This window comes from Mauremys mutica, chromosome 9, assembly GCF_020497125.1.
Source record: "Mauremys mutica isolate MM-2020 ecotype Southern chromosome 9, ASM2049712v1, whole genome shotgun sequence".
In the NCBI taxonomy this organism is placed as follows: domain Eukaryota; kingdom Metazoa; phylum Chordata; order Testudines; family Geoemydidae; genus Mauremys; species Mauremys mutica.
Genome location: NC_059080.1, coordinates 339,572 through 366,796, shown reverse-complemented (window position 1 = coordinate 366,796; position 27,225 = coordinate 339,572). Strand labels below are relative to the sequence as shown.

The 27,225-nt window shown below is 44.6% G+C and overlaps 1 protein-coding gene across 6 annotated transcripts in view; it reads left to right on the top strand.

Annotated features, from left to right (window-relative positions):
- The window catches only part of LOC123377673 (rho-related GTP-binding protein RhoG-like), a 28,383-nt gene extending 11,382 nt beyond the window's left edge, over nt 1-17,001 (top strand). For 4 of the 6 annotated variants that reach the window (XM_045030852.1, XM_045030848.1, XM_045030851.1 and 1 more), the window contains exon 2: nt 13,382-17,001. In XM_045030852.1, the coding sequence (XP_044886787.1) occupies nt 13,405-13,980 (576 nt within the window). In that variant the 5' untranslated portion in view covers nt 13,382-13,404 and the 3' untranslated portion in view covers nt 13,981-17,001. Of the gene's footprint in view, nt 1-9,643; nt 9,736-13,381 lie in introns of those variants that run through there. The other 2 variants (XM_045030849.1, XM_045030850.1) reach the window with 2 other exon arrangements.
- Nucleotides 17,002-27,225: the final 10,224 nt, after the last annotated feature.

Below are 27,225 nucleotides of genomic sequence, written 5' to 3'. Positions count from 1 at the left end.
TTTGGGAAGTTCTATGGTCTGTTATATAAGAGGTCAGACTAGATGATCACAACGGTCCCTTCTGGCCTTGGAATTTCTGAACGTATTAAAAGCTTGTGTCTGTAGTAACCACTGAAGAGAAGGAACCTGATCCTAGTTGAACATAACTTTTGTCCTCCTAAATGTCCAGATGGACCAGAAGGTAGAAACAACTGTTGCCTCTCCATGTGCTGCACCAGCTTGTCATAAGAATGGCCATGTTGGGTCAGACCAATAATCCATCTAGCCCAGTATTCCGTCTTCTGATAGTGGCCAGTGCCAGATGCTTCAGAGGGAATGAACAAAACAGGGCAATTGAGTGATCTATACCCTGTCATCCAGTCCCAGCTTCTAGCCGTCAGAGGTTTAGGGACACTCAGAGCATGGGGTTGGATACCTAACTATCTTGGCTAATATTGATTAATCAACCTGTCCTCCATGAACTTATCTAATTATTTTTTGAACCCAGTTACAGTTTTGACCTTCACAACATTCCTTGGCAGCAAGTTCCACAGGTTCACTGTGCATTGTGTGAAGAAGTACTTGCTTATATTTGTTTTAAACATGCTGCCTACCAATTCTATTGGGTGACACAGTTCTTGTGTTATGTGAAAGGGCAAATAACACTTACTTTCTTCAGACCATTCATGATTTTATAGCCCTCTATCATATTCCTCAATAGTCATCTCTTTCTAAGATGAACAGTCCCAGTCTTTTTTTTTACTCTTTCCTCATATGGAAGCTGTTCCATACCTTTAATCATTTTTGTTGCCCTTTTCTGTATCTTTTCCGATTTTTTCCAATGCATACAGTATATAAGGTGTGGGCATACCATGGATTTATATAGTGGCATTATGATATTTTCTTTCTTATTTTCTATCTATTTCCTAATGGTTCCTAACATCAACTCATTTTGACTATTGCTTCACATTGAGCAGATGTTTTTAGAGAACTATCCATGAAGCTTCCAAGATCTTTCTTGAGTGGTAACAGCTAATTTAGACCCCTTCATTTGTATGTACAGTTGGGATTATTTTTTCTAATATGTGTTACTTTGCACCAAGCAACATTGAATTTCATCTGCCATTTTGTTGCCCATTCATCCCATTTAATGAGATGCCTTTATAACTCTTCACAGTCAGCTTTAGACTTAACTATCTTGGCAAACTTTGCCACCTCACTGTTTATTCCCTTTTCTAGGTCATTTATGAATATGTTGAACAGCACAGGTCCCATTACAGGTTGTTGGGGAACCCTGAAAACTGACGGTTTAGTCCTACCTTTGGGTCTTTCCTTTTAACTAGTTACTGATCCATGGGAAGACCTTCCCTCCTATCCCCTGACTGCTTACTTTGCTTAAGAGACTGATGAGGGACCTTGTAAAGGCTTTCTGAAAGTCCAAGTACACTATCTGCACTGGATCACCTTTGCCCACATTCTGGTTGACTCCCTCAAAGAATCCTGATAGATTGGTGAGGTGTGATTTTCCTAAATAAAAACCGTGTTGATTCTTCCCCAACATATTGTGTTCATCTGTGTCTGATAATTCTGTTCTTTACAATAGCTGCAACCAATTTGTCTGGTACTGAAGTTACAGTTATCAGCCTGTAACTGCCAGGATTGCCTCTGGTGCCTCTTTAAAAAAAATTGGTGTTATATTAGCTATCCTCCAGTCATCTGGTAGAGAGGCTGATTTAAGCAGTAGGTTATGTACTACAGTTTAATTCTGCAGTTTCATATTTGAGTTCCTTCAGAACTCTTGTGTGAATACCATTTGGTCCTGGTGCCTTAGTACTGTTGAATTTCAGTTTGAGGCATCACTACAGGAGATTTTTGGAACAATCTGGGACAGTTCCTCACATGTTTCACCTAAAAAGAATGGCTTGGGTGTGGGAGTCTCCCTCATGTGATCTGATGTAAAGAATTAATTTAGCTGCTCTGCAATGGCCTTGTCTTCCTGGAGTACTCCTGTAGCACCTTGATAGTCTCGTGACCCCACTGATTGTTTGGCAGGCTTCCTGCTTCTGATGTACTTAATAAAAATTTTGCAGTTAATTTTTGTGTCTTTTGTTAATTGCTCTACACATTCTCTTTTGGCCTGCCTAATTTATACTTTTACACTTGACTTGTCAGAGTATATCCTCATTTCTATTTTCCTCAGTAGGATTTGACTTTCAGTTTTTAAAGTATGCCTTTTTGCTTCTAACTGCCTCTTTTATTCTGCTATTTAGCCATGGTGGCATTTTTTGATCCTCTTCCCTTTTTTTTTTTTTTTTTTTTTTTTTAAATTTGGGATATACATTTAGTACGAGCCTCTATTATGGTGTTTTGAAATAGTTTCCATGCAGCTTGCAGGCATTTCACCTTTGACTGTTCTTTTTAACTTCTGTTTAACCAGCATTTTTGTGCAGTTCCCATTTTTTAAGTTAAATACTACTATGGTCTGTTTCTTTGGTATTCCCCCCCACAAGGATGTTAAATTTAATTACATTACGGTCATTATTATCAAGCACCTCAGCTATAGTCATCTCTTGGACCAGATCCTGTATATCACTTTGGACAAAATCAATAATTGCCTCTCCCCTTGTGGGTCCCAGGACTAGCTACTCGAGAAGTAGTCATATCCTGCTGCTTCTTCGATGTTTTGCAAATTGACTTTTCTCTGTATCCTGACTGCTAAAACTTTTGCTCTAATTATCTCCCACCTTGATTTTAACCAATTCCTTCCTCTGTCCTTCCAGATGTACACTACCTTACATCCAAAACATTGCCACCAAAATGACCATTCTACCTTGTAGATCCATGCAGATTGCCCTCACTGAATCTCTCTATTAGCTCCCATCACTCACTATATTCAGTTTAGACTTCCCATACTTGCCTTGAAAGCCAGGCACAACTGTCCTAGCCTGCATCTTGGATTTCACTTCATAACTCATACCTCTTTTGCCATACCAGTGGTGCTAGTCTTAGATCTAGGCTATATTGCAAACTTATGTCAGAAAATCCACACCCCTGTGTGATGCAGTTATACTGACCAAACTCCCGGTATAGACAGTGCTATGTCAATGAGAGGGCTTCTCCTGTTGACATAGCTACCATCTCTCAAAAAGGTGGCATAGGTAGTGTCTTCACTACAGTGGCGCAATGGTGCAAGTCTAGACAAGGCCTACGTGTCTCCTCTTGATAGATTTCTCATATTCTTGTCTCCACATCTTCCATGCTGCCGCATATGCACATACCTTCCTTTCCATCCTGTTCTCTTCCCTTCTCACTTAAATCCCTCCGAAAGATTCATTTTCAGGGCCACCAAAGCAAATAAATATCTAAGATGAATCCCCTCATTTGGGTCCCTCTGTCCCTCTTGTCATCTCTTTCTGACTGTAAGATTTTCTGGACTATGAAGTGTCTTCATACTTCTATCATGTACAGCACCATGCACACTTGTGGTTAAGAAATAATAAATAAGAGAAATGAAATTACTCACCCAGGCAGAAGTCACTTCCCTTGACAAGTTGGATTCTGGGTCCCTGATGTGTGAAGGTTTTGAGTGTTTGGAGGGTTTTGTTGGAGTCCTGCAAAACCTCCACAAGGAAATGATTGTATATTTAAATCAGTGATACTCAGACCTTAGTGGTTCAGGAGCCAAACTAGTGATCAGCATTACCCAAAAGAGCCATATTAGTTTGAATTCATTGTTTCACTTACTAGAGCAGGGGTCTGCAACCTTTCAGAAGTGGTGTGCCGAGTCTTCATTTATTCACTCTAATTTAAGGTTTTGCGTGCCAGTAATACATTTTAACCTTTTTAGAAGGTCTCTTTCTATAAGTCTATAATATATAACTAAACTATTGTTGTATGTAAAGTAAATAAGGTTTTTAAAATGTTTAAAAAGCTTCATTTAAAATTAAATTAAAATGCAGAGCCCGCTGGACCAGTGGCCAGGACCTGGGCAGTGTGAGTGCCACGGAAAATCAGCTCGTGTGCCGCACGTGACCCCGACACAGTGTAAGGGCTGGGCCTGCCCCAGAAATGCCATGGGGCCCTGCCTCTCTGTGCCAGGCACACCAGGTGTGGCTGGGTAGGCTCAGCCCAGCAGGATCCAAGTGTGGAGGGATCCAGATGTGGGGCGAGAAGTTTCTCTGTGGGGTAATCTGGGTGCGGGCAGCTCAGTGGGAGATCTGGATGCATTGGGGGGTTCTGGGTGCAGGGGCTCCAGGGGCTCCAGGTCATGGTGGTTGGGCTCAGCGAGGGAGTCTGGGTGTGGGAGATGGGGTTTGGCGGGGTGGGGTGTGTGGGTGTGGCAGCTCAGTAGGGGGTCCGGGTGCTGGGGGAGTGGGGCTCACTGGGGTGGGGGCCTGGGTGTGTGTGGGCCTTGTCAGAGGGGTCCATGTGTAGGGGGGTAGGGCTTGTCAGTGTGAGGGTTTGATGGACCTGCTTAATGGGGGAGCCCCAAATGCTGCCAAGGGGACGCCACATGCCAGTCTCCTGCTTCCCACCGTGATTCCCCTATCTCCTTTTCTTCTCCATTCTCCTCCCCTCCACCCTCTCATCCTCCTTCCCTCATTTCCCCCACCCCCTCTTACCCAATCCCACCATGGGCACTCACTGTTCCACAGAAAATAGGAAGGCTCCCAGCACACAGAAGTGGAGCACAACTGGCACTAGGACCCAGGAGGCTGCATTCAGCTGCTCATGTAACCCTGTGTGCCCCCCGCCTCACCTCTGTTTGGAGGGCAGTCCCCCTCCAAAAACTGCACCCATGGTCGTATCCCCAGCCCCCCGCTCGCATGGCTTCCCTTTGCTTCCCTGCCATTTTCTGCAGGGAAAAGCAGGAAATCTGCGGGGGCACAATCCGACAGAATCTCCCCAGGAATACAGTATGTTACAAGTGGCTGCAACATGTTACACATGCCACAAAAACTTGTGGGGTAAATTGGTTACCATCTTGAGGACTGTATTTTAATAAAGTACATTTTGGGGTCTATCCTTGGGCTGTGTATGCAATGAACCAATTCAGTCAGGGTGGATGGCCCATTCCCAACAGTTGACAAGAAGGTGTGAGTATCAACATAGGGAAAATTACTTTTTGTAGTGACCAGTCTTTATTCAGGCCTAATTTGATGATGTCAAGTTTGCAAATTAATTCTAGCTCTGCAGTTTCTCATTGAAGTCTGTTTTTGAAGTTTTTTTGTTGAAGAATGGCTGCCTTTAAGTCTGTTGTTGAGTGTACAGGGAGATTGAAGTCATCTACTGGCTTTTGAATATTACAGTTCTTGATGTCTGATTTGTGTCCATTTATTCTTTTACGTAGAGACTGTCCGGTTTGGCCAATGTACATGGCAGAGGGGCATTGCTGGCACATGATGGCATATATCACATTGGTAGATGTGCAGGTGAACGAGCCTCTGATGGTGTGGCTGATGTAGTTAGGTCCTATGATGGTGTCCCTTGAACAGCTATGCGGACAGAGTTGGCAACAGGGTTTGTTGCAGGGATTGGTTCCTGGGTTAGTGTTTCTGTTGTGTGGTGTGTAGTTGCTGGTGAATATTTGCTTCAGGTTGGGGAGCTGTCTGTAAGCGAGGTCTGGCCTGTCTCCCAATTGCTAAGGCAACTCCCATCTTTTCATGTGCTGTATATTTATACCTGCCTACTATATTTTTCACTCCATGCATCTGATGAAGTGGGTTATAGCCCACGAAAGCTTCTGCCTAAATAAATTTGTTAGTCTCTAAGGTGCCACAAGGACTCCTCATTGTTTTTGCTGATACAGACTAACACAGCTACTCCTCTGAAACTGGTTAAAAAATAGAATTTAGAGATTTGTATGAAAGGCTAAGTTAACTTCAGTGTTTTTTTTTTTAAATATAACATAGTGAACTTCCTTGGCGTTTGATTCTGCTATGCATTACATAACAATGCAGTCATCACAGTGGGATTCATGATACACATACATGTTTGAGTTACCTGTGTAGATTTTTATGTACCAAAATTTAAGGTAACTTATGTCCCGCTAATAAAAGCCTATTTTAATAAAGTACAAATAACTTTATCCAGAGAAAAAATATAGCCAGGATTCTACTTCCCATATAAAGACTGGGGGATAATTGAATAGATCACTGTAATTGACCGGGACCAGCAGGTTTTTTAAACCAGGATCTCTTCATCTCTTGCCTGGGTTTTGTTTTTGTTTAGAACAGGAAGAGTACCTCAATTGGACATTCAAAGTTTTATGAACTAGTTAAAATGAATATACTTTGTCCCTACAGAAAATTACTATATACTTTAGTATAATCACAAAAACTATGTTATGGTTAAGATTGCTCTAGTCCGTTTTTAAAAACGGCAAAGAGTTCTGTGGCACCTTATAGACTAACAAACGTATTGGAGCATGAGCTTTCGTGGGTGAATACCCACTTCTTCGGATGCACCCACGAAAGCTCATGCTCCAATACGTTAGTCTATAAGGTGCCACAGAACTCTTTGCCGCTTTTACAGATCCAGACTAACACGGCTACCCCTCTGTTTTTAAAAAGGGATTATAAAAAAGTCATACTAGAAAAAAAGTCACATGACACTCTTTAAACAGTCGTAATTACCTTTTAGTTTATCACCACAAACTGCCATAGACAATTCAAGCAGTGCGCAAACTACAAAAAAACCTCTTTGTTTTGAGTTAGAGGATCAGTTACATTCTTTGTATAGGCCTTTTTCATACCTATTGAAATGGAAATTCTGGTGCAATCTTAATAATAGAAGTGCCACCACCCCAATATAATGTACATAACTCTACTTTCAATTATGACTCTAGGTAGCTGATCACTGATGTTTGCCACTTTTTAGTAATTCAACTTTTAAAATATTTTTATGATCTTAAACTCTAGTCCTGACACTGATTCTGGCTGGCATGTTTGAACAGTTAGATGTACATGTTGCAGCAAGATCCACCTTTTTAATAGTTGTTGTTGCAAGAATTGGGGTGTTTTAGCCCAGAATCTTGGCTAGATTCCAATTTACATGACTTATGTCTACCTAAATTTCCTCTTTCCGTTTGATATTAAAACAAATAAACAAAAATGCTCAAAACCTACTTTTTGTTTCCTCGCCAAACCTGCTAGGTGATTTCTGGAGCAGAATTTCTACCATGTTCTGCAGAGGTGGCTGTGTGTTAGTTGTGAATATGTGTACAGTTTGCAAAGAATTTTGGGATCCTCCAGTTTGCCAAGCACTAACCTGACTGAAAAGTTATTTGAGCGTCTGTTCAGATCTATTGTGTACCAAAAGTTAAGTAACTTGTATCCAGCTAATACAGAATATTAAAGTATACTGATCATGGGAGGAAAACCAGAAGACAGTATTGTGGAAGCCTAGTGTAGATAAGATGTCAATGCAGATATGATTGATAATGTCAAGGGTAAGGATAAGGGCAGAGGAGAGACCCTGAAATTTGGTTAGTAAGAGATTATTGATGACTTTTAGAAATGGGGCGGGGGTTGTCAAGAATGGAGTTGGAGGAAAAGAACTTTGCAACTTTTATACATGTTTTAATAATTTTAATAACATGGTTTCAGAACTATGTTTTGTGGTATCTTTTCATTTTTTGTAATAGCAATGTAGTCACTCACTTTCTGTCTTGACTGGAAGCAACTGATTGTCTGCAGTTTGGGAGTCAAGGACTATAAGTAGTGCTTCAAAGGTATTTGGGTGGGGAGGCAGATACATGCAGCAGGTTCATTCCTGTTTAGACTTAGCAATAGAAACTCCAGCATGAAAATGTACAGCCAACTTTTGTGCCTGAAGATGAACAGCAGGAGCTTCAGGTCTGTAAAGTCCAGATTGAAAATGATGGTAATCATATGATGGCGAGAGATAGAATAGGTTGGATTTGAGGAATTCTCTGCTTGGCCATCTAGCTAAGCCCCCTGCTTTAAGTCAGCATATCATAATGTTTCTTAAGGGGTGTGAGCGTAAAGTCTTAGGCCTTGTCTACACTACAGAGTTTTGTCGACAAAAGTCATCTTTTGTCAACAAAACAATGGAGATGTACACAGTATAATTCTCCTTTCACCGACAAAACTATCCAGCTTTGCCGATAAAATAAAACCACCTCAGTGAGAGGTGTTGAGCTTTTTGTGGCAAAGTTATATAGTCAAAGTGTCAGTGTAGACACTGGACTTGGTTATGTTGCTGTAAATTGCTTCCAGGAGGTGTCCCACAATGCCCATCCTGGCTGCTCTGGTCAGCAGTTTGAACTCAACTGCCCTGCACCCAGGTACACAGGCATCTGCACCTCCTCCTTTAAAGGTCCAGGAATTGTTGTAATTCCACTTCCTGTTTGCTTGGCATGGAGAGCTCACATTGCATCTTTCCAGCTGATCATGGCAGCTCTATGCAGCAAACACTCTCCTGCTTGGAGCACACCTGAGTTGTTGGATCTGCTGGCTCTGTGGGGAGAGGAGGCTGTGAAGTCCCAGCTCAGCTTCAGCCATAGGAACTTTGATACCCACAGTCAGATTTCTCGTGGCATGTTGGATAAGGGCTATGAACAGGGCATGCATCAGTGCCATGTGAAGATAAAGGAGCTGAGGCAGGTGTACCAGAAGGCAAGGGAATCAAACATTGCTCTGATGCTGCATTGGAGACCTGCCATTTCTATAAGGAGCTAGACACCATCCTCGGTGGTGACCCCACCTTCACCACCAAGATCCCTGTGGATACTGGGGGCGGGGGGATGGGGCAGCGGCTGGAGACAGCGGACTCAAGCCTGAGGATGAAGTTGTGGACAAGGAGGTTGAGTTGGAGGACGAGGTGGGACAGGCAAATGGGGTCATCCGGTACCGTGGCGAGCCAGGACCTCTTCTTGACCCAGGCAGGTTCGAGCCAGTCCCAGCAATCCGTCCCTGATGTGCATGATGCAGGAGAGGGAAGCTCTGGTGAGTGATCTTTTTGAGTTGATGCTGCTCAGTTATATGAGGTAGAGCCATCCTTTGCTTTGTTATATGCTAGAAGTGGGTGAAGGGATAGAAATGTACAAGACTAGCTGTGTTTGCATGTGGTTCACATTCCCCTGTGCAGCTATGCAGTGAGGTATGACAGTGTGTTAATGCAAACCGAGATTTCATGGGACTCCTCTAGTGAAATCTCTAGGAAACTTTTCTGGGTAACTTTTCTCACCAATCCTCTGCTGAAGGTTCCTTGGCAGAGCTGTTTTGTTCTTTCCCCCATTGTAGGAAACTTTCCTGTGCCAATTGGCAATCACTTGTGCGGGGACCAAAGCAGCACAGAGGTGAGCTGCATAGGGATCCTAGCCACACGCATGCAGGAGATGCATCCTTGCTTACCTGCTGGAGTGAGGTATTGACTTCAATGATCCCTGCCTGTGGAAAATTGGTGGCAAAATTTACAGTTTTGTTCCTAGTTGCTTGCAGTGATCCTTTGCCCCATCTTGAGCGCCCTGCCTTCCCCGACCAAACTCACCATGTTTAGGGCGTTGGCCGAGCTGTGTTCCTGCCAAGGGACAGTGAGAAACTGATTTCATATTTTAAAAGGTGCATTTTACTATAATGATTTGAAGCTGTGAGTGCACTAACAATCATGGTTCTATTTGTTGTTTCTTGTGCTTGTGCAGATGTGGCCTTCAGGGGAACCCACTACATACTGGCAGAGTGCCTCTGCCAGGTAAGGAAGCCGAGGAGGAGTAAGGAGGACATGATTTGAGAGGTGCTTCAATCCTCAAATGCTGAGAAACAAGAACACAGGGTGTGGAGGGAGAATATAAGTGAAAATTATAAAATAGGCAGGACAGGAAGGAGAGCCAGGAGTGAATTTTAATGGGCCAGGAGCAGATGATAAAAGTGATGGAGGAGCAAATGGAGATGTTGAAGTCTGTAATCCCACTGCAGGCAGAACACATGCATGCTCTTCTCTCCCCTCTCTCCCCCCCCCTTCAGCTGATATAGAGCTGCTTGTCATGCCCTCCCCAAACTCCTCTGACATTTCTTCCATCTTCCCAGTCCATCTCAGTACCCTGTTGACTCCACCCCTTCAGACAGTTTCCAAAATGATAGCTGGAGTTATACACAGCTGTGAGAGCCTACATCAGGACACTGCCCTTCACTGTTATCTCCCTTTCCACCGAGTGTTTTTGGTGTGTTTTTAATTGGTATTTAATAAAAACATACTCTCTGAAAAATAATCAATCTTTATTTGTCTCCTACACACAGTGGTTGCTGCTGGAATTAATACACAGTTGCAAGTTGATCATTTGCTGACTACAAATCACGATCAGGAATCATCAAAATTTTCATGCAAGGCGGCAAGTTAACAAAGCATGGCAGAGTGCTGTATAGAAAGACACATTGCTGGTGCTCATTGTCAAAATGGTGCCTAAAAGGTTCCAGGATTCAAATAACCTTCTGTTGTGCCCCTCTAATAGCCCTGGTATCTGGCTGCTCAAAATCAGCCACCAGGTGATCCGCATCCATGCTCCACCCCCAGGGAAACTTTTCACCCTTAGCCTCACAAATATTATGCAGCGTACAGCAGGCTGCTATGACCATGGGAATATTTTCCTCATTTAGGTCTAATCTGCCATAAAGGCAGTGCCAGTGTGCTTTTAATCTGCCGAAGGCACATTCTATGATCATTATGCACCTGCTCAGCCTATTGTTGAAGTGCTCCTTGCTGCTGTCCAGGTTTCCTATATAAGGCTTCATGAGCCATGGGAGTAGAGGGCACGCTGAGTCTCCCAGGATCACTATGGGCATTTCAACATCCCCCATTGGAATCTTGTCTGGAAAGAAAGTCTCTGCTTGCAGCTTTCTGTACAGGCCAATGTTCCTGAAGATGCGTGGGTCATGCACCTTCCTGGACCACCCCACATTGATGACAGTGACACGCCCACAGTGATTCACAAGTGCCTGCAATACCATAGAGAAGTACCGCTTTCTATTAACGTACTCCTTTGCAAGATAGTCCGGGACCAAAATTGGGATATGCGTGCCATCTATTGTCCTGCTGCAGTTTGGAAATCCCGTTGCCGCAAAGCCAGCCACTATTTCACACACATTTCCAAGAGTCACAGTCCTTTGTAGCAGAATGCCATGCACACTTGCGATAACGCAGTCCCAACTCTGGACACCAAACTGATTCATGACTGACCGGTAACAGTCTGTAGTTGCTAGTTTCCACAGAGTGATCGCCACATGTTTCTCCACAGAGGGGGCAGCTCTCGTTTTGGTGTCTTTGCACTGCAGTGCTGGACCAAGCTCCACGCACAGTTCCAGGAAGGTGGCTTTCCGCATCTGAAAGTTCTGCATCCACTGCTTGTCATCCGAGACCTGCCTAACGATGCAATCCCACCACGCAGTGCTTGTTTCCCAAGCCCAAAAGCGATGGTTCACCATGTGCAGCAGCTCAGTGAATGCCAAAAGTAATCTGGTGGTGTTGCTCTCCATTGCACACAGCAGGTCAGGCACCTCAGATCCCTATTTAGATTGGGAGCTGCTAATGATATACTGCATGACCAGCCATGACGTATTCATAACAGTGACCACAACAGTAGAGAGCAGTGCAGGATCCATCCTTTCAGACAGAGATGATGGGCGCACTGTAAACAGGCTGTTGAAAAATGGCACTCGGAAGCCCATAGAGTGATGGGACAGAAAAAGCTGCATCATGGGACGTTGAGCCGGTATCCATGATGCACTGTGATCCGCTCCGCCTTCCCACAACTCCTAGCTGCAGAGGGTGGCGAGTAGTACAGTGGGATAGCTACCCATAGTGCATTACTCTGTTGATGCTAGAGCACCAATTGTGGATGCGCTCTGCTAATAGAAGGAGCGTTATGTGAATGTGCAAAAGTGATGTAATTAGAGCGGTCTTTGATTGTTGGCTTAACTTCCATTGACACAACTCTGGAGTGTAGACAAGACCTTAGTCTCTGATATCTCCAGTAGTGATTCTACAACCTGCTTTTGGAAGCTTATTTTACTGCTGAACTCTTCTTAGTGTATTAGGGTTTTCCTAGTACTTAATATGAGCTTTCTTTGCTGCAGCACGTTAGTTCCTGCCTATTCTGTCAATGATTGGTGAGAATAATCTGGTTTTGGCCTGTTTAGAACAGTTCTTCGCGTATTCAGAGTCACATGGTAGCAGTCTGATTGTAGTTCAAAGAACAGATGTATCAAGTTTTCCTCCTAGGTTCTATTTTCTAAACCTTTTATTGGTGTGGTCTGAATACTCTACAGTACGATGTAACTGGTGCTGAGTGAATTACTTGTTTTATAGGCAGAGTTCATACATCTTACTAGCGCATTTGCCTCATCTGCATTGAATCCTATTCAGTTGAACTCCTATAGCCTTCTCTGTGTTACTACTGTTATAGGCAGTAGAGAACAAGGATAGCCTGTAGGGGGCTGAGCCGTGGGATACCACAAGTGACAGAGAACATCTTGCTGTGGGGCACAAGACCCCAAATCCCTTTCTCTGCAGTCAGATCTCGCCTAAAGACTCATGTCTAGATTACCTACAAGAAATTATCTGGCTGGTTAAGGCTAGATTGTAGGTATTCAGCTAACTTATTTTTATTTAGATAAATAATCAGGATGTGTCCAATTGCCACGTGACCACTCAATTTGTATGTTGTACCTCTTTTCCTCTCCCCTGCTTCTACTGATTCTTTCTAAAGCAGAGGGTCTCAAACTGGGGAGAGGTATGGAATACATTTTGGGGGATGTGAGAGACGCTTTGGGGCGAGGGGAGGACCCTTACTGCGCACATTTTACCCACAGCAACAAATAACTAGCAAAGCTGATTCCTCCAGACATATCAGATCTTCAGATGGCACTGTGCATTTGACTCTGGATGGTGCTGTTCATTTTGATGGTTTTCTGTTAAGCTTGAACAGCATTATACAAGTCATTGCCATCTGTACATTAATCTGTTTGCTACAATGCAGTGTGCCCATTTAATTTTAAGCATTGCAATTTTGCTTTTGTCCTTATTACAATGGATCGTTGGCTCTGTATGAATCAATGCCGTACTGTTTGTAATAGTTAGTGAGAGTTGCATGTTTTTTTTTAATTGATATCTACTGGGGGGGAAAGATGGACATAAACTACTACAGACACAAAGAAGCGGGGCATGATCAAATAAGTCTGAGAACCACTGTTCTAGAGTGTAAACTTTCCTAGTGGTGACTGCCTTTCCTGTGTGTGTTTAGCATCGAGCATGCTGTGTCTACTACCAAAAATGAGTTATTAGAAATGTTGTAGGCATGGTATTAGAGAAACCTTCTGCGCTTGGTGTTTTAAAATTCCTATAAATGAGTCAGCTCTTTCTGACTTTTGTCTCTTGTTTTTGGCAGGATTCTCCATTTCTGGGTAAAGAATGCAGACAATAAAGTGCGTAGTTGTTGGAGACGGTGCAGTGGGAAAGACCTGTCTTCTCATCAGCTACACCACCAATGCCTTTCCAGAGGAGTACATACCCACTGTGTTTGACAACTATAGTGCCCAGATGACTGTGGATGGCCGGACAGTTAGTCTAAATCTCTGGGACACTGCAGGCCAGGAGGAATATGACCGTCTGCGTACCCTCTCATACCCTCAAACCAATGTATTTGTCATCTGTTTTTCCATTGGAAGTCCCTCCTCTTATGCAAATGTTCGGCACAAATGGCACCCTGAAGTCTCTCACCACTGTCCTAATGTTCCAATCCTTTTAGTTGGCACCAAAAGGGACTTACGAAGTGATGTGGAAACAGTTAAAAAGCTGAAGGAGCAAAGCTTGGCTCCCACTACCCCACAACAGGGAACTTCACTGGCCAAACAGATTGGAGCAGTAAAATATTTGGAATGCTCAGCTCTGAACCAGGAGGGGGTTCGAGAGGTGTTTGCTGAAGCTGTGCGTGCAGTTTTATACCCAGTGACAAAGAAAAACACAAAAAAGTGTGTCCTGTTGTAGTTGCCGAAGATGATGGATATTTGAAGTGAAATAAAGACTGACAGGGATCTTGGTGGGCTCCTTTTTTTTAATCGAAGATTTGCATCTTGCACTAACAGCTCTAAACAGAAATGGTTCATGCAAAGTATATTCTTGCAGTTTGGTAACTGCTTCAGGGAAACTGAGACAAACCAGTTCATTCCAGACTAGTGAGAGAGTGATCAGATATCTATCCATCTTCTAAAGTTCCAGAGTCTCCAACATCTCCAGAGTTCAGTTGGCTTCCATTCTTTTCAATGAAGGAGGAGGGGACTTCTTCAGAGCCAAACTTTTCCTTTGCTAGACAAACTTCAGTTATTGGCCTTGCTGAAAGAGAGAGATATTGATAATTTTGCTTTAAATGTAGTTCCTGCTGCTTCTGGCCCTTACTGACTCATCAACTTGGTCTACCAGAAAAGAGTCTGGCTTTCTAATTATTGCCTTAATTTGACAACATGAAATTTGAAAACCATTTGTGTAAATTTGAAAATGCTTTCAGTATTGAGAGACTTACAAGTAATCACATTTTTTACTATAAAGTATGAAAGTTAATGAAAACCACTCGTTAGTCCAGTGGTTCAGACATAAGGAACTCCTGAAATGGTTTCATTAATATTAAGATCAGAAGTTGGCACCTCCTGATATGTGGAATTCTGGATAACAGTAACTCAAATAAATGATTCTCTGGTTATTTAGGAACAGAGAGGTGAGATGGTAACAAAATGCAGGTCTGCCATAGTTGTCTTAACTGCATTAGAGATTCTCTTCCCCCTCTAAAAAGGTATTTTAAATTCTGACAGTGGAGTTACTGTTCTCTCTTCATACTGCTTGAGGTAATTGGGATGACATTCTCAAAGCGGATTTCCTAGTATGACATGCACATCCCCCTACCTTTTAGGAGAATTCCAGAGAGTTGGAAAGAGGCTGTTGCTCTTGAGGAATTAGTTCTCTCTCCCCCTACCATAATTAGCCCCTGCATCATTGCATGAGAGTTCATGGCAGATCATGTCTTGGAATTGTGTATGTCCTATTACATGAAGCCACGAACCATGTTTAACTATGGTTCCAGTTAAACTGTTTTTTAATGGTTGGCCAGCTATGGTAGATACGGTTACCTGGGCTAGAGCATTTTAAAAATAATTCTGCTCTCCACACTAGCTGGTCACACATTATAATAAAGTACTTTAGCTGAAGCTCTATTTAAACACTTCAGTAACTGTTCCTACCCCTTTGTGAATAGTCACTGGCTTTTATCTTCAGAAGTCTATGTATACTCTCAACACCTAGGATGAGCAAAAAAGCAGCAGTATGAAACCTCCATTAAAGACTAGCCCCTGCAACTTGCAGATCTGAAATTGATGTGTTGTATAAGATATTTTGTATTAATGCAAGGATGCTGGGACTGGGTTTTGTGTACTGAAATTAATAATCCCATTCCTTGCTTGGGTGCCACTGACTGTATTTGGGAGCAGCCTGTGTTAGTGGTTCAGATCTCAGTTTCGTACAGATATCTCACCTATACAAAAATGTGTGTTATGCCTGCACTATATGGAATGAGCTCTCTCTTCTCATTGCGGCAAGATGCCGGCAAGTTGGCAACTGTAAGGCTATTAGGATTCAGAGAAATATTAAATTAGCCTTGTGTTAGGTGGTATTGAAGTATGAGGTGGATATGTTCCTATCTCTGCCCTAATTCCCCTCAAAGAAGAGGATGTGCCTTTCTCTCTGCCTGATGTACTGATAACTTACATTAACTACAATTCCATTATAACTGATGGCATATTAATTTAGCAAATACCACTCTAAAAGGCTAAATTACAAGCAACAGTTGACCCAAGCCATCAGTCTGACTAGCTAATGAAACAATGTAGTTTACTGGGAATGACCAAATAACCATATGCCATGATGTTTGTAGAAGCCTGGAGATGTTTCCTTCTACATACCATTTTCGTTTTTGTTCTTCACAAAGTGCCATGGACTAGAACAACTTGGAGAGCTCTTGACTGTCTTCATAGTACCTCATTAACAGACTGATTTCAACATCTGATATTCCTGTGTATTTTCTGCCAAGAGGAGTAGGTATCCTTACTCCAGGGCCTGATCTCTGCAGGAATGAATTTCAGGAGTGTGCAGATATCTTGAACTTTTTTCATTATTACAATCATTGATAGATAATGTGTTAACAAAATCTGTAAATGGTCACTCTAAGCTTGAGATGTTGCAAATTTCTATAATTCTTAACCTATTTTATTGTAACTCTAGTGCAGAGTTCTGGTTCCTTTTTTTTGCCTCAATTTTGTTCATTGTCACACAAGTGGAGACTTGACTTAGTTCCCTGATCATATGGTTGGATTTGTCTATTTCCAAATAAGATCAGAACATTCCAGAATTGAGATGAGCAGTTGAAACCAGCCATATAAAAGTTTTATATTTGAGTGGCTGGGAATGCAGCTGACATATGACAATTCAGTCTCTCCTGTGCTATTCAGTTTTTATATCCTTGTAGCAGACTAATCATTTACATTTTTTGTCTTTGAGAGAGTTCACATTTCCCCCCTACCCCACCCCCAATTGATTTGAACAGTTCAGGAGTGCTCTGTCCAAAGGATGCTCTGAGGCAGTCTTTTTTAGATGTATACTTTTAGCACTCAAATGCTCTGTTCAGTACACAACGGTAGCTATTTATATGGAATTTAAACCAATGCTCTGCTTTTGAGTGCCAAATTTGTGACCTGTAGAATTCTTGGTGCTACCTGGGTAAATCTGAACAAGCAAATGGACCTCTCTCTAAGCAAAGGAGTTCTCTGAGCCAGTTAAAGTGGGAGGGTGAGGAGGACTCCTTTGCATGAGAGGAGCCTAAGATGATCTGATTGAAGTGTGGTACTGAAACATACACTGGCAACTTGATTTTATACTTAAAAGGAATTTGTATTGCAACTAACGATTTAAAATGATTTTTAAATTATGCAGAATTAAATTGTAATAAAGCTTTCTTGATCTCTTGCTGTTTTTATTCACTCATTCCATTTTCATATTACAATTGTTCTTAATCTCTTCTGTGGAAATCTGGAGACTTGAAATACAGCAAAGCAAATTTTGAACAAATTAAGAAGTTTAATTGTTCAGTCCAGTTTTAGTAATTGTAAACTGTGTGAATCTGATGTCTCTTTTTACTATAAAGATGCAAGATAATTCCCATTAAAACCATCTTTCTACATGTTAGTAACTATTATAAGTGGGGCTGGTAGCACGACCTATATGGGCTGACACTTCGCATTAAGACTTTTTCAGTTGATTATAGTCTTGCCAAACTGTAACTATTTTGTGTGAAATTTTGTATGCCAGGTGTCTGCCCCAGGTTGAATTTTTTTGGAAAATTTCAGCCCAAACTGTTCAGCTGTTTTGAGAATGAGGTGGGGGAAGGGTGGCGGGGAAGGTGGTTTTGCTTATGTTAAAATATTCTGATGACCAGTGTCCCCATGCTTTGGACCAGAGATTTGAAATTTGGCAAGGGGTGAACTTTGTGTCAGGGATGTGCCTTTTGCCATTCCTGTGAAAATCTACTTGTTTGGCCAAGTTATAAGCCTTTGAAAAATTGCAGTTCGCACATCCTCAGTACAGAATTTATTTTTTGCAGCTAAAATCTCTGAAGGTTCTGCCCTTGCTGGACATGCTGTATCCCTTCACAGCTGCTAATTGTGATCAGATTGCACGTCAGCCCATGCCTGCAGTCTTGAAGAGGAGCAGCCTTTACAGGGAAAGTCTTACAACTGCTTTTGAAAGGGGTGGACACTGGAATTGAGAGCAGTGAGAATACAGGAAACACCTGCACCTCCTGTCACCAAGCCAAACTAGAAGAGGAAGGGGAGGCGGGGATGGGGGGAAAGACTAGGTTGAGATAAGGAGTTGGGGGAGTAGGAGGAAACTTGAGAGTGACTGGGCCATGGCAGGAGAGGAAACGGGAGGCTGGGACTGATTGGGCAATAGAGAGCCCAAATGTGTGTGCAAAGACTGGAAGCTGGTGAGGGAAATGGGGATGGTGAAAACTTTAATTTGGCCACCTTGTGCATCTGCACTGATAGTCTTGAGTTACATAATCACATTTTTTTTCCCACATGACCCCTAATCCATTCAGTGCACGAGCTCGACCTACTGTGGGGATGAATTGGGATTATGTATCAAAGGAGGATGTTGCCTGTAGGATGCTGCTTCATCTGTTACAGAAGATGGAAGATATATATTATTTGTAGTACTGGGATAGGGGATCACAGGAAGAGAATGGATGGCCTTCTAGTTAAGGCAGTTGAATACCAGCTTGGAAAACTGATTTATATTCCTGCCTCTGCTATAATGTAGAGTTCCTAATGTTAGGCAAATCATTTAAACCAAACTTTTCACAGGGGGTCACTAATTACTTCCTGAATGCTATGAGAGGATACTTTGAGCTCTGATTTGCAGAAATGCTGAACTTACAGCTATAACTGAAGTCACTGGTAGCTTTGCTAAAGTACTGTGCAAAATTGGGTGCTAGTTATGATGTTCATGATAATTTTAGGTTCCTAATACAGGATATCTGCTATGCTTTAGTTTCCAATCTGTAAAATGGGGATAATACTATCCTTCCACTCCACAGATGAAGATAAGTTAACGAGGCTGTGTCTACTGTGACAAAGTTCCTCCTCTACCTTGGTGGGTCCTGTGCTTATTGGCAGATTTGCTCGCCTCACAGATTCACCCATTGGGTCAGGAAACGGCCCTTCTCCTCTGGTAGAAGCCATAGTCCAGGTCAATTCCTCCTGTGTTTGATCAAGAGTTGGGAGGTTTGGGGGGAACCCGGGCCCACCCTCTACTCTGGGTTCCAGCCCAGGGCCCTGTGGAGTGCAGCTGTCTAGAGTGCCTCCTGGTACAGTTGCGTGACAGCTACAACTCCCTGGGCTACTTCCCCATGGCCGCCTCCCAACACCTTTGTCCTCACCACCAGACCTTCCTTCTGATGTCTGATAACGCTTGTACTTCTCAGTCCTCCAGCAGTTTGCCTACTCACTCTCAGCTTCTTGCACGCCTCTTGCTCCCAGTTGCATGCACACACATCCTCTCCTCTGGCCTGACTGGAGTGAGCCCTTTTATAGCATTGGAGGGGCCTTAATTAGAGTCAGGTGCTTAACTGCCTCGCTTGACTCTTAGCAGGTTAATTGGAGTCGGGTGTTCTCATTAGCCTGGAGCAGCCCCTGCTTTGGTCACTCAGGGAACAGAAAACTGATTATCCAGTGGCCAGTATATCTCCCTTCTATTCTGCTGTTCCCAACTGGCCTGGATCTTTCACACTACACTATGGACCTTATAGCTGGACAGATGTTCTGCTACAGCTGTGCTGCTATAAATGTCCTCTGTGTAGCTGATCTTTGCCAGCAGGAAAGAGCTGTCCTTCTGACATAATTAAACCACCTCCAATGAGCGGGGTTAGCTACATGGACAGGAAAGCATTTCCTGCCGACAGCACTGTCCATACCAGAAACTTACATTGGTCAGGGATTTTTTTTTCCCCCCACATCCTTGACTGACAAAAATGGTAGTGTAGTCAGTTTCTGATTATGAAGCATGCAGATGCTGATCTCCTTTGTAAAATACTTTTAAGAGGTGGTGAAAGAACCAGCTACTAGTAGTATAAATGCCACAGAAAAGCTCAGAAGGAAACTAACTACTTCAGAGCATGAAATATGGTGAGGGGTGTGTGTGTGCTACATCTTGAACAATGAGGATAAAACAAAATGTTGACTACTGCTCACTAGGTGTGCACTAAATGAGGCAGGAGTCCTGTGAAATAATATATAATTAAACACTATCACAATGCATACATGTAAGGGTGCCGAATTAAGGTTGTATAAGCAACCCTCTGCATTTTCTAACTTTGAATGCTTGATATTGCGAACGCACAGCACTGCTATATTGCAATTAGGGCTGTGGATTAATCGCAGTTAACTCATGATTAACTAAAAAAAATCACAATTAAAAAATTGTTATTAATCACACTGTTAAACAATAGCCTACCAATTGAAATCTATTAAATAATTTTGGATTCTTTTCTACATTTTCAAATATATTGATTGAAATTACAACACTACAAAGTGTACAGTGCTCACTTAATATTATTTTTTATTACTAATATTTGCACTGTAAAAATAAACAAAAGAAATAGTATTTTTCAATTTACCTCATACTAGTACTGTAGTGCAATCTCTTTATCATGAAAGTGCAACTTACAAATTTAGATTTTTTTTGTTACATAACTGCACTCAAAAACAAAACAATGTAAAACTTTAAAGCCTAAAAGTCCACTCAGTCCTACTTCTTGTTCAGCCACTCGCTAAGACAAACAAATTCGTTTACATTTATGGAAGATAATGTTGCCCACTTCTTAATTACAGTGTCACCTTAAAGTGAGAACAGTTGTTCACATAGCACTGTTGTAGCTTGTGTCGCAAGATAATTAGGTAGACGGGAGGAAGGTCAGTGGGTACTGGGACACAGGCGCAGAGGTGACGCTAGCCCGGCCCAAGGTGGTGGTCTCAGATCGGATGGTGCCCGACACCTACCTGACCCTGATGGGTGTGGGTGGGACCCCATTCAAGGTGCCCGTGGCAAGGGTACACCTGAAGTGGGGGGGGGCTAAGGAGGGCCCCAAGGACGTGGGGGTACACCTGCATTTGCCCACGGAGGTGTTAATGGGGGGAGACCTGGGAGGACCACGTGTCCCAGGTTAAACAAGTGCTGGACCGACTCCGGGTGGCTGGGTTAACCGTAAAGGCTGAGAAGTGCAAGGTGGGGATGGCTGAAGTATCTTACCTGGGCCATCGGGTGGGGAGCGGCTGCCTAAAGCCGGAACCAGCCAAGGTGGAGGTGATCAGAGACTGGCCCGCTCCCCAAATCAAAAAGCAGGTACAAGCCTTTATTGGGATGGCGGTTTGTGCCCCACTTTATCGCCATAGCCACCCCCAGCCACTGCCCTTCCTGTGCAGGAAGAGGAAGCCAGACAAGTTGGTCTGGACCGAGCAGTGCCAGGAGGCTCTCCGGGCGCTGAAGGAGGCTCTGGTCAGTGGCCCAGTTCTGGCAAGCCCAGGCTTTAACAAGCCCTTTATAGTGTTCACCGACGCCTCAGACACGGGACTGGGGTGCGGTGTTAATGCAGGAGGATGAAAAGGGGGAGAGACACCCCATCGTGTACCTGAGCAAGAAATTGCTACCCCGGGAGCAGAACTACGTGGCCATCGAGAAGGAATGTCTGGCCATGGTGTGGGCCCTCAAGAAATTAGAGCCATATCTCTTTGGGTGACACTTCACCGTGTACCCTGACCACTCTCCCCTGACCTGGCTGCACCAGATGAAAGGAGTCAACACCAAGCTCCTGAGGTGGAGCCTGCTCCTGCAGGATTATGATATGGACGTGGTCCATGTGAAGGGAAGCACCAACCTGATAGCAGATGCATTGTCCCGGAGAGGGGGCCCCGAACTTCCCCGGGTCACTGGTCAGAGTGACCCCGCTCAGTTCAGTCTCGAAGCGGGGAGAGATGTGACAGAGCAGGGAGCAGGGTCAGGGGAGTTAAATTTGTGATGAGAAGAAATCTACCTGCACTGTAACCTGAGCCAGAATGGGGGTTGGGAGAATTCACACCTGCCTGGGAGGCTGAACAAAGAGCGGAGAGAGAGGGGCTGGGGGAGGGAGCTGCTGCAGGGATTTTTGGTTTCAGTTTTGGGCTGGGTGGTGCAGCGCAGGGAACCCCAAGCTGGGATCTAAGTGCCCTGAACCCCCAGAAGGACTTGATTGAGGGGTCCTGGTTGTGCCTACAAGCTCTGCTGTAGACTGTGTTCCTACTGTCCAATAAACCTTCCATTTTACTGGCTGGCTGCGAGTCACTGTGAATCCCAGGAAGAGGGGTGCAGGGCCCCGCCTCCCCCATACTCCGTGACAGTTACCCATGCAGCTGCCATAGCACGGCAAACATGGAGCCTGCTCAGCTCACCACTGCTGTTGCAAGCATTGTAAACACCTTGCACATTATACTGCAGTATGTGCAGAACCTGGCTAAGAGACGGTAGCAAGAGGATGATTGTGAGGAGGACATGGACACAGACGTTCCTGATAGCACAGGATGTGGCAATTGGGACATCATGTCAGCAGTGGGGCTGGTTGATACAGTGGAACGCCGATTCTGGACCCTGCAAACAAGCACAGACTGGTGGGACCGCACAGTGTTGCAGGTATGGGATGATTCTCAGTGGCTGCGAAGCTTTCCTGGAACTCTGTGAGTTGCTTTCCCCCACCCTGAAGTGCAGGAATACCAAGATGAGAGCTGCCCTGACAGTTGAGAAACGAGTGGCGATAGCCCTGTGGAAGCTTGCAATGCCTGACTGCTACCAGTCAGTAGGGAATCAATTTGGAGTGGGCAAATCTACTGTGGGGACTGCTGTGATTCAAGTAGCCAATGCAATCACTGATGTTCTTGCTATCAAGGGTAGTGATTCTGGGAAATGTGCAGGTCATAGTGGATGGCTTTGCTGCAATGGGTTTCCCTAACTGTGGTGGGGCAATAGATGGAACGCATAGCCTTATCTTGGCACCAGACCACCTTGCCAACCAGTACATAAACCGCAAGGGGTACTTCTCAACGGTGCTTCAAGCACTGGTGGATCACAAGGGACGTTTCACTGACATCAGTGTGGGATGGCCGGGAAAGGTGCATGACACTTGCATCTTTAGGAACTCGGGGCTGTTTGAGCAGCTGCAAGAAGGGACTTACTTCCCAGACCAGAAAATTACTGTTGGGGATGTTGAAATGCCAGCCTATCCCTTGCTCCCATGGCTCATGAAGCCATACACAGGCAGCCTAGACAGTAGTAAGGAGCAGTTCAACTACAGGCTGAGAAAGTGCAGAATGGTGGTAGAATGTGCCTTTGGATGTTTAAAAGCTTGCTGGCACTGTTTGCTGACTAGGTTAGACATCAGCGCAACCACTATTCCCATTGTTATTACTGCTTGCTGTGTGCTCCATAATATCTGTGAGAGTAAGGGGGAGACGTTTATGGCGGGGTGGGAGGCTGAGGCAAATCACCTGGCTGCCAATTTTGAACAGACAGACACCAGGGCGATTAGAAGAGCACAGGTAGGCGAGCTGCGTATCAGAGAGGCTTTGAAAATCAGTTTAATCACTGGCCAGGCTACAGTGTGACAGTTGTGTGTGTTTCATCATGATGCAAACCTGCCCCCTTTGTTGATTTTAATTCCCTGTAAGCCAACCACCCTCCCTGCTTCGATCACAGCTGGCAAAGAAATAAAGTCACTATTGTTTTGAAACCATTCTTTCTTTATTAATTAAAAAAAAAAGGGAGATAACTAAGGTAGCTCGTGTGGGGGAGAAGGGAAGGACAAGGCCATATTGCTTATTGTAGCCACACTACAAATCAAAACTGTTTGAACAACAGCCTTCTGTTGCTTGGGCCATCCTCTGGAGTGCAGTGGCTGGGTGCCTGGAGTCTCTTCCTCCCCACTCCCCGCATTCTTGGGTGTCTGGGTGAGGAGGATATGGAACTTGGGGAGGAGGACAGGCGGCTGTACAGTGGATGCAGCGGCGGTCTGTGCTCTTGTTGGCTTTCCTGTAGCTCCATCAGATGCCTGAGCATGTCCGTTTGCTCCCCCATTAGCCTCAGCATTGCATCCTGCCTCTTCTCATCACGCTCACTTAATGCTTTCCTGGACTCTGCCACTGAATGCCTTCATGCGTTCAGCTGTGCCCTATCAGTGCGGGAGGACTGCATGAGCTCAGAAAACATGTAATCGCGAGTGCGTTTTTTTCCGCCTTCTAATCTGTGATAACCTCAGGGATGGAGATGATAGGGGGAGCATAGAAACATTTGCACCTGCGGGGGTGATAATAAGGGAGAGTAAAATTTAAGATGATACATTTCTGAGAACAAAAGGAAGACTCTTTCACAGTGAATCAAGCAATTCACAGCAGACAACACGTGCTTTAGGTACAAGGTCGCATTTTGCCTTTTATATCGGGCGCCTGCTGGTATGGTGACACATCACACTTGGCTGGACAACAGAATTAGGTTTCCAGGCAGCCATGGTAAGCCAAAGGGTACATGGGTTTGGCTTCTAACACCTTCATAACATGTGGGAATGTTTTTAAACTGCAGCACCCTCCTTTCCCATAGCAAGCAATGCCGGTTGGGTTTGCCATTTAAAAGGAGGGGCTGCGGTTTTCGGGTGGATGTGCAGCACACACCTCCCCCCCCACCTCTCCACGTGGCTATTTGGGATGATCCCTTCACCCCTCCCCCTGCCATGTGGCTATTCTCAGGGATGATCCCTTTTAGCCAAGCACAAACAGCCCAGCATGAATGGGGTCCTTTTACTGTTCCCTTACAAAAATTCCCCTATTTCAACTGGTGACCATGAATAATAATACTCTCCTGAGGCTAACACAGAAAGATACAGATCGAATGTTGCTTGAATGCGACCAAAACTCAGGACCATTTGTTGCCATGCTTTGTGCTGCAATGATTCCAGACTACTAGCTACCGGCTTGGTGTGGTAAAGTGTCCTACTGTGGAGCCCTCCCCAGAAACCTTCTGCAAAGGCTTTCAGAGTACCTCCAGGAGAGCTTAATGGAGATGTCCTTGGAGGATTCCCGCTCCATCCCCAGACACATTAACAGACTTTTCCAGTAGCTATACTGGCCATGAATGCATCCCAAGTCTTCAGGGCAAATCAAACATGTGCCCTGGTTAAAGGACAGGGAACAAAGGGTAGGAATTAATGGTAAATTCTCAGAATGGAGAGGGGTAACTAGTGGTGTTCCCCAAGGGTCAGTCCTAGGACCAATCCTATTAAATTTATTCATAAATGATCTGGAGAAAGGGGTAAACAGTGAGGTGGCAAAGTTTGCAGATGATACTAAACTACTCAAGATAGTTAAGACCAAAGCAGATTGTGAAGAACTTCAAAAAGATCTCACAAAACTAAGTGATTGGGCAACAAAATGGCAAATGAAATGTAATGTGGATAAATGTAAAGTAATGCACATTGGAAAAAATAACCCCAACTATACATACAACATGATGGGGGCTAATTTAGCTACAACGAGTCAGGAAAAAGATCTTGGAGTTATCGTGGATAGTTCTCTGAAGATGTCCACGCAGTGTGCAGAGGCGGTCAAAAAAGCAAACAGGATGTTAGGAATCATTAAAAAGGGGATAGAGAATAAGACTGAGAATATATTATTGCCCTTATATAAATCCATGGTACGCCCACATCTCGAATACTGTGTACAGATGTGGTCTCCTCACTTCAAAAAAGATATTCTAGCACTAGAAAAGGTTCAGAAAAGAGCAACTAAAATGATTAGGGGTTTAGAGAGGGTCCCATATGAGGAAAGATTAAAGAGGCTAGGACTCTTCAGTTTGGAAAAGAGAAGACTAAGGGGGGACATGATAGAGGTATATAAAATCATGAGTGATGTTGAGAAAGTGGATAAGGAAAAGTTATTTACTTATTCCCATAATACAAGAACTAGGGGTCACCAAATGAAATTAATAGGCAGCAGGTTTAAAACAAATAAAAGGAAGTTCTTCTTCACGCAGCGCACAGTCAACTTGTGGAACTCCTTACCTGAGGAGGTTGTGAAGGCTAGGACTATAACAATGTTTAAAAGGGGACTGGATAAATTCATGGTGGCTAAGTCCATAAATGGCTATTAGCCAGGATGGGTAAGAATGGTGTCCCTAGCCTCTGTTCGTCAGAGGATGGAGATGGATGGCAGGAGAGAGCTCACTTGATCATTGCCTGTTAGGTTCACTCCCTCAGGGGCACCTGGCATTGGCCACTGTCGGTAGACAGATACTGGGCTAGATGGACCTTTGGTCTGACCCGGTACGGCCTTTCTTATGTTCTTATGTTCTTAACACTATTGCTTTTAAACCCTGTACTGCAGTTACAAATGTGCACTCACCAGAGGTGCCTTCTCCACCTTCAGGGTCAGGGATCCAGCCTTGGGAGGGTATTGGCGCCAGGGTGATGAAAAGGTCCTGGCTGCTGGGGAGAACGGATTCACTGCTTGCCTGCTGCACATGCTCCTCCTCCTCCACGTTACGTGAGACTCCCCTGTTGCAGGTGTCCACGGACAGTGGTGAGGTAGTGGTAGGCCCCCCCGAATGCCATGCAGCTGATCACAGAAATGGCATGTATGGAGCTCTGACCTGGAGTGACCATTTGCCTCCTGTGACTTTTGGTAGGCTTGCCTGAGCTCCTTGATTTTCACACGGAACTGCTGTGTGTCCCTGTTGTAGCCTCTGTCCATTGTGCCCTGTGCAATTTTGGCATATATATTAGCACTTCTTTTTGATCAGAGTTCTGCCTGCACAGAACTCTGATCAAATGTCTGTTAATCTATAAGATGCCACAGGATTCTTTGCTGCTTCTGCCTGCATAGAGTCTTCTCCCCATACAGCAATCAGATCCAGTGTCTCTCGTTCGCTCCAGGTGGAGCTCGTTGGTGATTCTGGGGGGACTGCATGGTCACCTGTGCTGCTGAGCTCCCCATGCTGACCAAACAGGAAATTAAATTCAAAAGTTCCCCAGGGCTTTTCCTGTGTCCCTGGCGAGTGCATCAGAGTTGAAAGCACTGGCCAGCGTGGTCACACTGGCGCACTCTGGGATAGCTCCCGGAGGCCAATAACGTTGATTTGCGTCCGCACTACCCCAGATTCGACCCACCAAGGTCAATTTTAGCGCTACTCCCGTCGCCGGGGAGGAGTACAGAAGTCGAGTTTAAGAGCCCTTTAGGGCGACGGAACGAGGTTGCTTGTGCAGACACATTCATTATAAACTCGACCTAACCAGGGCTACGTCTATACTCCCGTGGTAAATCGACCTACGCTGCGCAACTCCAGCTGCCTGACTAGGGGCGGCCACGTAGCTTAGCGCTAGCGATGCTGCGCCCCTGGTCGCGGGAGAGCGCCGGGGCGGCCGCCGGCGGGTCGCTCGCAGAGCGTCCGTCCCTGGCCGGGCGGAATCTGTCCCCGGCAGCGCCGGCCCCGCCCTTCCGCTCCGAGGCGACGCTCTCGCCGCTCGCGCGTTCTCGATGGTGCGTTCCGGGGCGTGACCCGGCGGCGCTCGCTCGCGTTCCGGTTCCGGTTCCGGTTCCGGTTCCGGTTCCGGGTCGCGTTCCG